Source organism: Haemaphysalis longicornis, unplaced genomic scaffold (genome assembly GCF_048455015.1).
Source record: "Haemaphysalis longicornis isolate Haplotype H1 unplaced genomic scaffold, Haemaphysalis longicornis Haplotype H1 scaffold_7, whole genome shotgun sequence".
NCBI classification, from domain to species: Eukaryota; Metazoa; Arthropoda; class Arachnida; order Ixodida; family Ixodidae; genus Haemaphysalis; species Haemaphysalis longicornis.
Window position 1 is genome coordinate 190,069,007 of NW_027526422.1, and position 17,295 is coordinate 190,086,301.

A 17,295-nucleotide genomic window follows, 5' to 3' on the forward strand; every position below is an offset into this window, starting at 1 on the left:
TACCACTACTGACAATAAGATATCGTATTGTGACCTTTCGAGAGTAGTGTACCTGGTATGTCGGCCCAGCGAAATAACTTGAAAAACACTTTAAGAGGGATGGATTCAGAGCGGGATGCAATTGAAGCTTCGCTTTACGTCGATTCCACCATAGGCGTGGGGTTATTCAGTTATGGTTCTACTTGTCGTTTTGGGCTAGCGAGCTCAGAACGCTCGTCATTTTTCTTTTGTACCAAGCGTCATAGCACTGAGTCGCGTCTTTGAGCCAGCATAGATAGCGTAACTCGAGGTCTGCAAAAAGGGCCCATCTCCCCGCGAGGGGGACTCGAGTAAATGCGTCGCATAGGGGGTGGGTGTATTGCGTTAACGTTTAGTGTTTGGCGAGTTGGTGGTGGTGAATGCGTTGTATCAGCAGCTTCTTGACGCAGTTTGAATGAGTAAAGGGTATAAGGCGCGTTCGTATCCTTCCATTCTGTGTCGGCTTTGTGGCGCAGTGGGTAGAGCATCATGTACCTTGCGTTCCGCCCGCAGGGTCGTGGGATCGAAACCAGGCACCGGTAAGTATTACTTTTTTATATAGTGTAGGGGGAGGGGTGCGGACCTGTTGTTGAGAGCGAGGAGGGTAGCGTGATGCGGGAGAGGAGGAGTGGGGGAGAGGGCGCACCTGCAACGGCTGTTGCGGACGCCGAGGCACGCGAACGCCGACAACGCCTGGTGACATCGTGAGTTAAAGAAATGCTCTGCATTTTAAAAAATCGGTTGTGTTACGAAGATGTTTCTTTCCTGCGTGACGTTTCTTTTTGGGCCTGAATGTCATGGACGCTGAAGGAGTGCTTCCTAGACTGCCGAGTCATTTTTGGCGTGTGTTTGCAGGCTCCTCGTTCATACAAGACTTGCACGGCCTCTGGTCGCCTGCTACGCATAAAGCTTCTGCGCAAGCAGCGGAGAGAAGCGCCACTGGGTGTTTTGTAATGCCTGTGCTACACGGCGGTTTCAAAAGCCTCCCGAAGGTCATTGGACCAATTGTCTATCGAGTGCCCCATTTTAAATACCAGTGTGTCGAACCGAAAAAAATGTCGGTTCGGTTACGTTTCTGGTTCAGGCCAGATCATTTCGTTCCGGTTCAGTCTCGGTTAGGCAAAATCACTTACTGAAGCGGTTCGATGAGTTGCACTATCACTGAAATTAGAAAAAAAACATTTAGTAGTTTAAAACGACAGTCAAATCAAAACACAAACAAAAACTCAACATGCTGCTGTTCCCCAAGGGCAGTGGCGCAATTTCAAAGCAAACGTTAAACAATTACGAGACATCAGAAAAACAGATGAAGTAACGACAATTTACCACCGACTTTCTCGCCCAGACTTTATGTTGTCCTAGCGACTATTCATAAAGCCACCGACAAGAGATATGACGGTGGGATATTTTCTGCCCTTTCCTTTTTGTTGAAATCGCAATCGTCACTATGGAATCGCCCATCATGCTAACCTTGAAGCCTTAAATTTAGGCCTGCGTACTGGTGCGTTAAAATAACAGCGCCTTATACCAATGGCGCACATTGTTTATATTTGTGACAAAACAGAAAAATCCTACAACAGGCGCATAAATACTACCAATGAATTAGAATACTTGGTCACCCTGAATAATTTGTTATGGGACACCTTATCGAATGTGTTAGCCGCACTTTTGTTAAAAGTAAGCTTTCGTAATGCCCACTCACTGCATTATTGCTCTCACCACTGCGATTCCTTTTGCGACAGCTATACCGGATGTGTGCAATACAGTTAGTTTGTCATGGTACCGCCTAACCTCCGGCCATCGTTCCGTGTGCAACATTGTGGAATGTTATGGCAGAGTATGCTGTTACAAAATGAAAGGAAAATTTGATGCGCGGAGCATGAGATGGGACTTTTTTTGGCAGGCGATCTTTAATTCGTCCAAAGCAGTACTCCCCTCCGGAACGAGTAGCAGTAGAAGTAATGTAGCGAGTTGGGCAGTTAGTACAAGTGCACCTTGGAAAAAAAGCAAATCTGTAAGAGACAAAACTGCAGAAGAAGCAGAAAAGATGATCGCTGGGTGAATGGGACAGTGTGAGATACCGGCCTGCCTTTCTGCACGTGCCACCTGTTTTAGTATTGTTTCTGCTTCCAATACACGGTCGAGGGCTGCTAAAAAAGCGTGGTAGTGCGGGCTTGTTGGTACATACTTGACGACAATAACAGCGCTTTAACGGGAACATGTTGCGGGAACATGAGGAACATGCGGACACACACAACAAAGGAACTGGCAGCAATCTAGCCGTAGATTACGTGAAGTGCAAGTGCACACCGAAATTCGACCAGACACATGTGCTTTGAAAATACAAAGATCAGTACGCCAGAGAGATCTTCGAGGCGCACGTCATCCACACGCGAAAGGATTCATCCGTCAGCAAGCCATCTATTCTTTTGCAACAAAATGAGCATGATTATCTTGACCGATGACAACTTTCTTCGCGCGTGCCTATGTATGTGAATATGAGTTCTTCACAATTTCTTTATCTTTATCTGTTCTTGCTCTCCGCGTTTTCCTTCTCCGAGGGTATATATTTCGTGGCGATGAAATAAACCTTGTTGTTGCGAGTCAGCGCCTTGTCTTGTCAATCGTTCTTGCGTCCCGTTAAAGCGCTGTTATTGTCGTCAAGTTTTCTATGATATATCTGTTGTTATTTGTATCTGAAAAAAGGAAACTTGTCAACGGTACTGTCCTCAAAAACTAACCACGGAACTCACTTACTTCGCATTGATGACACGTTTGGTTGTGAAAGGCAGTTAAATAAAGGTATAGAGCAATATCCACCTTTTAATGCTTTTTTACTTATTCGGTTTTACTTACTTTTTGCATAATATTTAAAACAACGTGATCCACTTTTTTTGTTGTTTTCCGTGTGAACACATTAAAAAAACTGGCGCATTTTATGCCCTGTTCTGTAGCTCTGCTTTGATGCACAGCTAATGTTGCAGGCCGGCAGACGTGTTTTAACCAGCTGGTAAATCTGTGGTTAATATTATCAGTGGTTAACCATGGATCAAAATCTCGATACACAGAGGTTCTCGATTTCCATCTACTTTTGCAAAACAGTCGTAAGGAAGAGAGATCGCGGCCACCAGTGGTCAGAAACAAATGGCTTAGCCACTGAGCAGCACCTGCGGTCACACTTGTCAAGTTCTAACAATTTGCAGGTGTCGGACCTTTTAAAAAAATTATGAAATGCAAAAAGACAGCACATATCGGGTGTGGGCTTTCGCTGTTGCGCAGTGGAGCACTCCTGCAGCCTGATTTCTCCAATAAAGTCGCAGCTGGGGAAGGGAAAAATCGTTTTATATCTCCTGCAAACTGCCCAGAGTGGCATTTCGTTGGTTCAGCTTGCACTGCGCTCACACGTCTAGCAGCAACATACCATTGCTTCATTGTTGCTCATTCATTTCCGCTGTTGTTACATAGAGCGTGATAGAGTTCAATTGTCAGGAGGGGAAAGTGCGCGAGCGGGTATGAAGTTGATGGTACGTGGAAGAAAAAAAAGGCCTGAATTGCATTGGCTATGCAATATCAACAACGGAGGGTCGAAGCGTTTCCGCATTAACCGGTAACCGTTATTTATTTTTCGGTTCAGTTGCGGTCCGGGTTTAGCGTGCTCAAAATATAATGGTTCGGGTTCGGGTTCAGTTCCGGCAAAAACACCGGTTTAGTTCCGGTTTTCGGTTCGGTTCGGTTCCGGTTCGACACCCTGGTAAATACATAGTTCGCAGTTGGGGGCGAGAGACCAATTGTCAGTTGAAAGTTTCGTGTAGCACAGGCATGAAAGATACATAATAGGCCGGAGGTTCCTCCTCACCCGTCTTTGGTTACGGTAATGAGGATCCGAGCTTTCTGTGGTGAGTCGGCAAGGGAACTGGAGCACCACTAGCAATTCCTCGAAAGCCGGGAGGAGTGGCTCAGAAAGCTTATATTTATTAATGCGTCAAAAGTGCATAATATTCTTGAAGGGGGAAAAATATTTCGATTCAGTGCTGCATCTCTAAATGAACGAGCATCCCGCTCTTCTCCGCCGTAACCTGGCTGCTCCGCCCGATGCGCATGCCTTGCTCCGGCTGAAAAATACACAACGGGCGATTCGAGCTTGCAATTCGTACACTGCGCCAAGCATTCCGAGCGTTGAAACTATTTATTAAAATCGGAGTTGGCTGTTCTTGGCTCTTTCGTTGTCAATGCGTAGCGGCAGTTGGTCGTAATCACTCCCATTTATTCCTGCTATATCATCCCGTACTGGTTCGCAGCACACAACATTTTTACAACGATATCAGGCTGTAGCGGGAGTCTCTAGACCGAAGAGGTAAAGAGGAAAATGACGAGCAACGCGTATGTTTGACACCACCCTGTATAACTCGGCAGGTTGCAAAAGCAGCTTTCTCCTGTAGGCGCCGATGTTGGTCGTACGGCTGACGCTACATTTATTTTCAGATGGGTTTCAAAGGCAGCAGGAGTCCGACAGTCGGGGAGCGCCCGTAGAATACGGCTGAGCAGTGAAAGAAGCCTGGGTGTTCTCTTTCTGGCGCGCGGCACGCCCTCCGTGCAAAGACCACGCGCTGCTGACGCTGGCACAGCGGCCCATGGTGATGATGGTGGGTGCTTATGGTCGATGACGAAGTTGCCGCTATGCTCCTTTACCGGAATAATCTAGCCACGCTGTCTGTCTTCTGTATCTTTATGTAGCCTGTTAACGCTAGTTCTATCGGGGGATCGACGCTGCTCTGCAAAATCTTGTCCGCCCTATTCGAATTCCTCCAGGACATTGGTGTGTCCACGAAATTGTAGTCGTTCCTCCATCTCAAGAGCATTTGAACTCAATACCCTGAAGAAGGATCATATTTTTTTTCACTACTACTACTCTCCTTTTCTTCACTACACCTACTACCTTTTTCCCTCTCCTCCGTTCCCCGCAGAGTAGCATGCCGGTGAACTGATGTCGGCAAACCTCTCTGCACTTTCCTCTTTAATAAAGAGTTTCTCTCTCTCTCTCTCTCTCTCTCTGCTGTCGAAGCGAGACCAAAGGATTGCGACATACCCCATCTTTTACGAGAGATTGATAAAATATTCGAAGTCTAAAAAGAGTCACGTCGCGAAATGGGCTGACGTAGCGCTGCAGTAAGTTCGTCTAGAGTTGTAAATAAGCAAATAAATTAAACAGCCGATATATATGCAAAATATGCAAATTCCTGGGAAGTGTTTATGTCGTTTGGTATTCAGTACCTTACATCGCATTAAAATGTTAATCACGGATAACATAAAGGTTTGTATAGATATATTTTTGTTATATATTTTGGTAAAAAAGGTTTGACAATCAATTGTTATCCTTTCTGTATTGCGTGCTTTTGCGAAATCTGGCCGTTTTATCAGTATTCAGGCTTTTCATAAGTACGACAGTATAAAAAAACTGTAAAAGTAGTTTTGAACATTTAATACGCTTGCAGTAAATGAGAAAATGGGGCGATATTTGTTTAAACCCTTTGTGAAGAAGAAACAGAATTAGAAGATCCACTCATACACAATGAAATATTTTATTAGTGTAAACATTGAACACTCCGGTCATACATAATATGCGCAAAACGCCACAACTCCTCCTGTGTTTAACGTATGTGTGACAAGTCCGCGAACTTATTCCTGAGATTCACATTCAGGTGTACTGTAGTGTTATAATTTTTTGTGTCCAGGATAATATTTCGCTTCTCTAAATTTCTTCCCCTAAGTTGCATTTGCAGATAGTCATCTTTGTAATCCTTCGAGTCATGCGCTGCTGATGGGGGTTTGAGCCTCTTGTAGAAGATAAGCGGGTTCTCTAAAGATCAGGACCGCATGTATCGCCAAAGAAGGCTTTTAAAAATTGGCCGTGGTACAATTCGTTAAAAAAGAGTGTCGTATGTAATCTAGGAAACACGCCTTAAGGACATGCGTCCCAGTGTAGAGTTTGCAATAGTTGTTTTAAAATGTGTATAACGTAGCCAATTTTTGAAAAACAGGGGAGGGTTCTTAATGGTTGAAATAAAGTTGTATGGACACCTGAAAATTTTTATTGTCGAAGAAATGCTCGAAGGTATTCTGTATATCACTTTTAAAGGTCGAGATTTCGGCTTCTGCCTGTGATAAAGGATTAGCATTCCTAAAAAATGTGTGCAGGTGCATTGTATAGAGTGTATGTACTAAAACAAACGTGGCCCTTGATAACCTTGTGAATGAAAATTAGCCTGAGGATAATCTACATTTGACAGATTACTCATAAGTCTACAGTGTTGTTTAAAAAGAGGTATAAGTATAAGCATGCATACAATCGGTCCTGTCGGGATTCGCGCCTGAAAAAGAGCTGTGCGCTCCTCTACATCTGCCTCATTGTAGTGCCTTTTGTTCTGTTCCTAAAAAGACTAGAATAAAGAGTTGTGAATCTCAGTATATTTATACTGAATCACTGCAATTCGGATTCTATATCTGTAGGCAACGCTGACGGCGAATAAATTTCTTTCTGTCTTGCGACTCGTGGGAAGTTTTCTCGTGACAAACGCTGGCGAATATTATCCTGAATGCCCTGCGTCGGCTGCAACAGGTAAGGAATGGGCATTGCAGGCTTCGGAAAATTTGGCCTATCGTTTAGGGAGTTATCTGCTTCTATTCCTAAGTCTAGTGGCTCTTCCAAACGGGGTTCTCGGGAAGGAACGGCCTGTCCTAAAGCACTTGAGCGGCCTACGGGAGGCTGCTGGGACAATAAAGAACGCTCATTGTACAAGAGGTCATCCTTGTTAGGAACCCCAACTAATGGCGGTTCGAGTTCCATGCTCGGCCTACGAAAAACAGTATTCCTGCCCTCAACGAGCCGGGGTGGGTTCTGCATTGTCATCCTAGACGCAGTTAAGGTACGCGGATATTCGGGAGGAGGTAGTTGTTGGCTGACATCCCTAGAAAGTGACAACTGTCCTGACCGCAGTTGGGAGGGAAACGGTGACGTTTGCGGCGCAGTTCCTGATTCTAGGCCGGCAATTGGAGAACGGAAATTGTTCATAGGTGCACTGGTGCTCCGTGCAACTGGCCTCATCACGGGGGTAGTTTCAGTTGGAAGCGGTAGAACTGGATTTTGATTATATTGCAATCCGGTTGTACGCCGCGGATTTCCGAATATTGGCTTCGCCTTTGGCCTAATTGCTGCAGCCTTCCAATTAAAAGGCCTATCGAAAGTCCCTATTTGTGGCTCGTAAGTGGGCTCAGAAGTTTTATCGCCTTCCTGCACTCTCACAGGTTGTCTTGGCTCATCATTGTTTTCGGATGGAACAATTGGAGGGCGAGGTTTGGGAACCACCTCTTCCACATTCGGCTTACGAGCAACCAAATGTGCACCTATTGATACGTTCTCTTTTTCTAAAACCTTTCTTGCGGAAGTGGATGCCGAAGCTTCCACCTTTGATACTGGAATCTTATATATATTCTCCTTTTTCAATGTACTTTTGTTAAGCCCATTGCGATGCGCGGAAATTGCAAGGGCCCGGTTTTTTTCTTCAGTCTTTTTATCGGATGGGGATTTATCAACAAACTTTTGCTCCGGAAGTAGTCTTGTTGCTTCATTTTTCTTTGTAAGAGTTTGAGAAATTTCGCGACCAGATTCAGGAGCCAACGCTAAACTTTTTGAAGGTGCGATTCTATGTGGTGCAATAGATAATGAACCTCCCATCCCGCTAATGGCGCTTTCTTGCCCTCTTTTTTTAGTTTCTTTTGTGGGCTGCTTTGCTGGAACAATTGTGTTGGTATTGTTCATTTTTTCTTGCATTGGCTTTGTCTTTGGAATTGGTGGTATTCGAACAACATGTGATGTCACGTATTGCTTGCTTGAAATGTTCGGAGGTCGCTTAATAACGACGGCGCTAGGCTGCCTTGCTGTGCCATTATTTTGTGACAACTGATTTCGTTTGGAGGGTTCAATTGCCAGCTTTAGCGCTTTTTGCTTAAGCACACCCGTTGGGGCTCCTGTTTCTACATTTTTCAATCTAGGCTGCTTGTTGGTGACGGTTTTTTGTTGAAGCGGAGTACTTTTCGGTACGGCTGGTCGTCGAGTAACTTGAGATATAGCACGCTGTTTACTTGAAGTGGCCGCTACTGGTTTAGTCAAATTGCCTCCAGAAGGCCTTGGTGGACGTGTCTTTTGGGGTACTTGTTTGCCTTTGAGAACGTTGAGCGCTTGTTGTGACACTTTTTCCTTCGTCAAAACGTCTTTAGGCAATCTTGCAATTAAGGTTTTTTGTTTCAACGGCGTTCGTTCTGGCATTCTTGGTGTTCCAAGAATTGGAGGTGTCTTGCCCTCCTTGCCTAATGTGACCGCTATTGGTTTATTCAAGGCAATGCTTGTAAGACGTCCTAGACCTGTCGTTTGTGGCCTCTCATTTTTCCCGGAAAGTTGTGTTGCTTGTTTTGATGCCTTTTTCCTGAAAGTAATCTTTGGTGGTCTCCTTTTGGGTTTTACTACGTCAGGCTTCTTTTCTGTGGTCTTCTTTAGCGGCGGAGAAGTTCTTCGTGGGGTGACAGGTGGCTGAGAAATACGGGATATTTCATACTTCTGGCTTAAAGTGGCCGTTACTGGCCTAGTAGGGACGTGACTTGGCCGTGTTGATGGTCCAGTTCTTTGTGGCAAGTGACTTCTTTTCGGGCGCACAGTTGTCTTTTGTGACACGTTTTTCTTGCCTAATGTGGCTGCCAAAGCGTTGTCTGGATGCCTTGCTCGACCTTTCTGTGGTTGCCTGTGATTTCTCCCCGAGAGCGGAGTTGCCTGTTCTGACGCCTTTGGCGCATGGGCTACCTTTGGAGGTCTTTCTTGTCCGATTGCCAAATGAGGCTGCTTTCTTTTGACTGTGTTTTGCGGCAGTGACGTTCTTTGTGGGGTGCGGGGTCGTTGAGAAATACGGGATGTGACATATTTCTGGCTCGAAGTTGCCAGTACGGCACTAGGCTTCTTTCCTGGCACAGGTCTTTGTGGCACCTGATTTCTTTGCGGCAGCGCAGTTGCTTTTTGTGAAACGTTCTCCTTAGTTGTACCCTTTGGTTTTATTCTTTCTACATTTTTCTTCATAGCCTGCGTGGTTGTGATGGTGATTTGCTGCAACGGTTTTCTTTCTGCTATTGCTGGTCCTTGCGGAAGTCGTGATATAACACCCTTCTTACTCAAAGTGGTTGGTAGTGGCCCAGCATTAGCCAGTGTACTAGAGTTTGGCGAGAACTTTTGGCTTCCCGCAATGTTTACTGATTGTGGTAACACGTTTTGCTTAATTGAAAGCGTTGTAGGTCTTCTTTCTACGTTGTCTTTGAAGGACTGTTTTTTAGCGACGGTCTTCTGTTTCAACAGCGTTGGTTCTGAGATTGTTTGTCTATTGGCAATTGGAGATATTTTGTTCTTTTTCCCCATTGTAACCGCCATTGGTGCAATTAAGGCGTTGCTCGAAAGCCTTGCTGGACCTGTATTCTCCGGCTTCCTATTTCCCCTCGGAAGTTGTGATGCGTGTTTAAATACCTTTTCTCTATGTCTTACTTTTGACGGTATTTTGTCTACCTTTTCTATGTTAGGTTGCCTTTCAGTGTTGGTCTTTTGCGTTTCTGACGATTTACGTGAGGCGGCAACTCCGTTAGAATTACGGGTTGTAACATTCTTTTGAATTAAAGTGGCAGCTCCTGGTTTAATAAGGACGTCGCTTCGCCGTCCTGGTGAACCAATTCTGGGTGCGGGTTGATTTCTTTTTGGGACTTCAGTTGGTTGTGGTGGCACCCTTTCCTTTAACCTAAACTTTCCCGGTCTTTTTTCTACTCCTTGAATGCTGGATTTCTTTCCGGTGGTGGTCTTTTCTCGGGACTGTATTCTTTCTGTATTGGTTGGTCTTTGAGAAATTTGGGGTATGACGTGCCGCTGCGGTGGTTTGGCAGCCACTGGAGTATAAGGGGCACTGTTAGGCAGCCTTGGTCTACTAGCATTTTCGGGCAAGTGGTTCTTGCTCGGGAGTTCTCTCACCCATTGTGTGCCGTTTTCTTTTATTGCATGTTTTTGCAAACTGCTTTCCAGAATTTCTATTCTACGCTGCTTTCCTTTGATTGCCTTTTGACGCGATGATGTTCTGTGCGGATATGTTGGCATTTGAGGAACATGAGATTTGACTTGTTCTTTGCTTACTCGTTCGGCTAAAGGTCTATTAACGAGGTTGTTATTCGTAATACCTGCATCTATTTTTTGTTGCAGCGAAGGTATTCTAGGTGCCTGTGTTCCCTGCTGTGACTTGTTTTTCCTAATTTCAAGATTTTTCTGCTGCTTTCCAACATTTCCTGCGCTGGGCTGCATTGCTACCAGAGTCTTCCGTTGGGATAGCGTTCCGCTTGGTATTGTTGTTTTTTGTAGAGTTTGGGATGTGGGATTCTGCTTGCGCACTGTGTGTGGAACTGTTTTATTAGGTACGCCACTAGGCAGCCGCGTTGGGCCGGTAGCATGTCGCAACAGATTTCTTCCTGCGAGTTCTGTTGAGTGCTGCGATACTTGTTGCGTCGACGTAACCTGTTGCAGTCTTCTCACATTTTCCGCAGGAAACGGCATTCCTGTCACTACTTTGTTTTGAGCCTGCTTCCTTGTTGGATTTCTTGGTGTTTCGGGAATTTTAGGTTTGACATTAATCTTGCCCACACGTGCTGCTGCTCGCATGTTAGACAGGCTTCTAGGCACACTTGCTGTTCCAGTTTTTTGTTGCAACTCTTTCCTGTTCGGCGGTTTTGTTGATGGTTGAACCACCTTTTCTTGAGATTTAGGCTTTGGCAGTCTTTGTCTCACGTTTACTGCACTAGGCTGGATTTTCCGGAGTGTATTTTCTTGCGCCAGTGGTCTTTCTGGAGTTCTTGCGTTTTCAAGCCGCTGAGATGTGACATGCGTCTTCACCACACTAGTTAACCCTGCCCTACTAGGGACGTGGCTAGGAACCATGCCTCGGCCAGCTTTTTGCGGGTGCTGATTAATTCTCAACACTTGTATAGCCTGCTGTGAGGCAATTTTTTTATTCGTAACATTTGGCGGTCTTCCAACGTTTCCGGCTCCGCGGTACCTTTCTGCGGTGGTGTTGTGTTGAGACAGCCTTGGTTTTAAATTTGTTTGTCCCACTACAGCTGCAGATATGACGTGCTGCTTGTGTAGAGTGGCCACTGCAGGTTTAAGGGAGACGTTGCTCGGCAGTGTTGCTAAAATACTTTTTTGAGGTAGCTGATTCTTTTTCGACAACTGTGTGGAATTCTGCGACACACTTGTCTTGAACACAGCCTTTGGCGGTCTTCTGCCCACATTTTCAGCAGTAGGGTGCATTCCTTTTGATGTCGTTTCTAGAGACAATGCTCTTTTTGGATTCGTGGTTGTTTGAAGAACTTGAAATTTGACTTCCTTGTTCCTCACACTTGTTGATACTGTCTTATTAGGGAAGCGGCCAGGCACCATGCTGGGACGAGTTTTTTCTGGAAACTGATTACTTTTCGTTAGTTTTGTTGTCTGTTTTGACACCTTCATCTTTAATGTACTTTGTGCCGGTTTTCTCTCATTCGCTGTGGTAGGCTTCATTCCTGGGATTGCGGGATGTCGCGACGGCGCTCCCTTAGCATTCGTTGGCGTTTCAAGAACTTTGGATGTGGCAAGCTCCTTATTTACGCGGCGAGCCGACGGTCTACTATGAATATCGCTAGAAGGCCTTGCTGGAAGAGTTTTTTGTGGCAACTCATTTGCCCTCTGGACTTGTACTGCCGCTTTGGTCACCTTTTGCTTAGGCGCAGAGCTGGAAGGTCTTCTTCGCAGACTTTCTCCACTAGGCCTCATCGTTCTTGTTGTCTTTTCCGGGGACCGTGTTCGTTTTGCAGTTGTTGGTGTTTTAAAAACACGGGGCGTGACATATTCCTTGCTTGTGCTGGCAGCAACCGGCTTAATAACAAGAATGGCGGGTTTTATAGCTGCACCAGGATTATGTTGCAACTGGGTTCTTTTCGGGAGTTGTGTTGCCTGTTGTGACGCTGTTTTCTTCAACGCTACTTTTAGAGGACTTCTCGAGTTTTTCGTGCTAGACTGCATTTCACGTACTGTGTTTTGTTGCGATGTCGTTCTTTTCGGAGTCGATTTTTGAAGAACGTGGGACGTAACGTAGTTCTTTCTAAGACGGCCTGCTACTGTCTTATTTAAATTTAGGACGTCGGTACGTAGCTTCGTTATATTAGTTTTTTGTGGTAACTGATTTCTGCTCGGGTGTACTACTGACTGTTGGGCTACTATTTTCTTCATCGCAATATTTGCCGTTCTTTTAACATTCGCAGTGGTAGGCCGCATTCCCATGATTGTGTGCAGCGGCGGCTTCATCACTTTAGGATTTATTGGTGTTTGAAGAACTTTGGATGCGACATGCGTCTTGCTAACGCCATCAGCTGAGGGTATAACAAGGACAGCTTTATGCAGCTTTGCGGTGCCAGTTTTTTCTGGCAACTGAGTTCTGCTCGTGAGTACTACCGTTTCTTTCGTCACATTTTTTCTTAACGTGACCTCTTTAGGAATCGCTCCTACCATTTTTTCTGTCAGCTGCGCTCCCTTGATCGTCCTTTGTGAGGACGGTGCTCGTTTTGGATTTGTTGGTGCTTTATAAATTTGGGACCTGACAGACTGCGTACGTACAGTTGACGCTACTGGAACTTTTACAATGTGGCTAGGGACTATACTTGGGCCAGTTTTATTTGGCAAGCTGTCTTTCCTCGGCAATTCTGCTGCCTTTTTCGACGCCTTTTTCTCCAGCGTTGCTTTTGGTGGTCTTGCATTTTGGTAGCTAGGCCGCCTTGCTGTGACGGCCCCTTGTTGCGACGGCATTCGTTCTACGCTTGTCGGCATCTGATGAGGCTGGGACGTAACGAGCTTTCGGCTCACACGGGATGGGATTGGTTTATTATGGACGGGACTACTGAGTGCTGGTGGACTAGTTTTTTGGGGCAACCGCGTTCCTTTCGGAAGAGCTTCTAACTCTTGGGTTACCCTTTTCTTTGTTGGAACAATTGGCGGACTCCTAATGACATGTTTTGAGATAGGCTGAATTCCCATAGCTGTCTTTTGTTTTAACGGCAATGTTGTTTGGTTGCTCGGGCTTAGAGGAATTTGGGGCTTTACAAATTTTTTGTTGTTAGAGCTCGCTACTCTCTCAGTAAATACTTTACTAGGCTGCTTTGCTGCACCAGTTGTTTGCTTTAAGTGATCTTTCTTGAGGAGCTTTGCTGAGTGTTGGGACACCTTTTTCCTAATCGCAGACTGCGGCGGTCTTCTTGACGCATTTTTGGCACTAACCTCAACTCTTTTAATAAGAATAGGTGGGGAGACAGTTCTGTTTGGAATTTTTGGTGCTTGAGAAATGCGGGACATAAAGGACTCCGTACTTACACGAGCCGCTACCGGCTTAGTACGGCGGTCGGTAGGTAACGTGCGGGGACCTGCTTTTTGTTGCAGATTGTTTCCGTTAGAGAGGTGTGTAGGCCGTTGTGACGCACTTTTCTGGATTGTAACCTTTGGCGGTATTTTTATAGCTTTTGCCTTGGGTCTTACTGTTGTTGTTGTGTGTTGTTGTAGCGGTGTTCGTTTTAGATTCGTTGGCGTTTGCTGTACGCGAGAATTGACTGGCTTGTTTTTTGGACGGGCCTCCACTGATCTATTAGGCAATTTCGTAGGAAGCTTTGCTGGAGTAGTTTTTAGTGGCTGCTGCTGTCCTCTCTGGAGTCCTGTTGCCTTTTGGGTCACCTTTTCTTTAAATATGGGATTTGCTGGTTTTCTCTCTCTCTCAGCGCCACGCTGTATTCCCGTGATTGTCTCGTGCTGCGGCGACGTTTCTTTAAAGCTTGTACGTGCTTGAGATTCTTGCGATGTGCCTGACTTCTTGATTACAGTGGGCGAGGCTAGTTTTTTAAGGACGTTGCTGGGTGACCTTGCGGAGCTAGTATTTTGTGCTAAGTGATTTTGGGTCAGGCGTTCTCTTGCTTGCCGTGCCCCTGTTTCCTTCGGCGTAAGCTTTCGCGGACTTCTTTCGACATTGTCTGTGAAAGGCTGCATCCTTGTGATACCCTTTTGTTGTGGCTCCGACCTTGACATTTTCGGCTTTTCAGCAAGGTGTGATGCGGCATATTGTTTCTTCGCTGTTTCCGATATTGGTCTATTAGTAATCTCGGCAGGCGGCCTTACTGCAACAGTTTGCGGCAAGTGATTTCTATTCGGAGATACATTTGCTTGTCGCGTACCTATTTCCTTATCCATCACCTTTGGCGGGCTCTGTACACCTTTAGACGCATCTTTTCTTGGATTTCCAGGTGTCTGTGGTGGTTTCTTTGAAGATTTTATTGGAGTTGTCGTGATGTTTTCGCCGCTAGGCTGATTTTTGGTGACGGGCTTCCGCTGCAAAATTAGTCTGTTTGGTATGACTGGCGTTGCAGGCGGAGGGGTTGTTATATATTTCTTGTTCGGAACAGCCGCCGCATGTTTTCGATGAACCTTTTCTACACTATGAACCGCTGTTTCCTTTTCTGTCAATGGCTTTCCTGTCGAACGTCGAGGGGTCTGCCGAAGCACCGGTGATTGCTTTGTTGTCTTTTTTGGTGCTTGCCGCCCGTTTGCAGGTGCATTTTGTGTAACTGCATTTTTGTTTTGAGGTTTTGATGCAGCGCTTTTATTCCGGTCTTGCTTCTGAGATCTACTCTTTTGCGAGAATGTTATTTTTTGTGGAATGTGGGGTGAGTGGGGAACACGTGACTGAAGAGTTTTCTTATTTACTCTGGTGATTTCCGTTTTTCTTTTTATATTTACTTGCCTATGTTGCTGTTTAGGGACAATGCTTGGTTGAATCGGTGTTTTGACCTCCTTGGTTTTTTGGGTCAAAACAGTGAACGCGGACGCTTTATTTCCACCGGTAATTACCACTGGCCTTCTCTGTCCATACTTTTCTTTTGACGGCTCCGGTGAACCAGCTTCGGGGGGAGCGTGCCTTGTATTAGAAGGATTTTCAATTTTTGGCAGAGGTGCAGGAATATTTCTTTTCTGAGAACCGGCAGTTGCTGTTAGCCGGCGAGCGCCTTCGCGTAGGAGCTGGTTCTGAACAACAATTTTTGGTGCGAAAGGCCTTCCTTTTGAGTGATTTTCTCGGGTTGGCAAGCGGAACGCTGTCTTGGTGCCTTCCAACTTATCCGAAACTGGTACTAAATGGGCGTTTTCTTTTCTATATGACTGTTTTGGCACAGCCTTTTCCCGAAGGTGGCTTTGTTTTGGATGCTTCTCAGGCAGTGCCTCACGGACGGTAACATTGTCCTTCCTAGAGCCAGTACTCACCGACGTTGCACCGATGTTTTCTGCTTGCAGCTGTTTCTCGCTAGCATTTTTTGGTATTAATGGAATTTTTTTTAGAATTGTTTGCATTCCTCGAAGAGGAAATGAAACGTTCTCCTTATGAAAGCCATTCGCCACTAGATTTGGTCGTATAGTATCTTTTGTGTATGCCTTTTGCGTGACATGCCTTGGAGGTGAGTAAGATTCAGGCTTTTTTTCAGCCATGGGCTTTCGGGGTTTAGGAGTTTCCCTTCTGAAACTGGAGGATGTAATTATCTTGCCAATGTTGTCCTGGCTTAGTTCCTTCCTGTAAACTATTCTTGGATTGAAATTGTTTTCTTTCCATGTAGTTTCTATTCTGCGAAAAGCGGACTCAAAATCGTTCTTCCCGAAGTCATTGAACCCCTGTCTCGTTTCCAAACTTTCCCCACCATACGATCCTTCAGCACCTTTCTTCGTTGTTCCGGAATAGTTACGGCGTTTTTCAAGCTTCGGAATAAAATTTTGCGGTACAGTTTGCGTTCGTGTCGCCCGCGATGTCGGGTTCGGGGCCAAAAATGTCGGCGTTATCTCTGTTACGTTTACGGTTTCATGCCGCTCCGTCTTCCCTGGATGATTTCCCATAGTCGGTATTCTCTCGGAGTGCTTCGGTGTTGGATAGACACGGGATGGAAAAGTTTCATACCATACGGGTTCATGTAGCGGTTGTCCTCTAACGTTTTCTTTACCATCCTCCTTTCGTTGACCTAATTGTGACGACACTGGAAGTGTCCTCGAAATCGCTGGTGCCTGTGTCGTTTGTTGGGTATGTCTTGCTTTGCCTAAATTTTTCGTTAATGGTCTTCCAACGAAGTGTTCTACTCCGCTTAGCGGTCCGGTCCTAGGTATTGGTACAGGAGAAGTGCTTCCTTCCATGGCATCGAGCTGATTCGTAGTGTTAAAATTTGCATCTGTAGACCTCTGTTTTTCTTGAAAACTTCTAAATTGCCGCAAAATATCCTCGTTGTTTCTCCAACTGTATGGGGATTGCTGGGTACGGGTACTTCTGGGAGAATGTTGCTCCAAAGCTCCGCCCGTCGAAGTTTTTTTAACGCCTTTGTTTACGTCATGCTGTTCTCCCTCACTTTCCTTGTACTGTTTTTTAGTACCCTTTGATATTGCAGTTCCGGAGGGCTTTCGTCGCACCCCTGTGCCTTTTTTGAGGGCATCAACGCGCCCCACGGTTTCATCTTCCTTACTATTGGTGTAGTAATAGACACCTGGAAATTGTGATTCCAGCACTGCATGTTTGCCAGAATTTTTTCCGGTCCCTCTACTACTTCCTTTTTTGCGAGCACGACGTTGCTTTGCTCGCATTTGTTGTAATTTCTTCCTCTGCCTCCTCCTCTCTCGGAGCCTCTTCCTTGCTGCGGCTATCTTTAGTCGACGAAGTTGTCTTTCTCTCCTACGGGTGCTGCGCATTTCAAACCAGCTCGGACGCTTTTTCTTCTCCTTTTTAGGCTCTTTTCGACCTTTAGCTGCAAAAAGAATTGATGAGATTCAACTTTTGTGAACTGGTTCTCACTAACGTTACATAACAAAACAAATGTATCGCCTTAATCCATTGCCTGTTGCGTCAAGGTTTAAATGCTTACGATGATGATCAAGTAGTACAGCAGAAATTGCTACACGTATAAATTTTTCGTGAAGACCATTACAAACATTTATTAGATGAAACATTTCGCGCTAATGAGCACTTACGGCTGATGCAGGTATGTGCATCAGAATTATTATAATTGGCTTCGGCCCCGTATGGTGCTACGAAAATGAAGACAACGAAGTAAACCAATCAAGTATAGCCCATGAACAATTTTAACATTCACAGGGAAATCCACAAGCGATAA

The 17,295-nt window shown here is 45.4% G+C and overlaps 1 protein-coding gene across 1 annotated transcript in view; it reads right to left on the reverse strand.

Moving 5' to 3' along the window:
• Positions 1 to 5,595: 5,595 nt before the first annotated feature.
• LOC144147340 (uncharacterized) overlaps positions 5,596 to 17,295 on the reverse strand; it is a 43,396-nt gene continuing 31,696 nt past the window's right edge. The window contains exon 5 of the mRNA XM_077679459.1: positions 5,596 to 16,929. Within this exon, the coding sequence (XP_077535585.1) occupies positions 6,497 to 16,929 (10,433 nt within the window). The 3' untranslated portion in view covers positions 5,596 to 6,496. The remainder of the gene's footprint in view (positions 16,930 to 17,295) is intronic.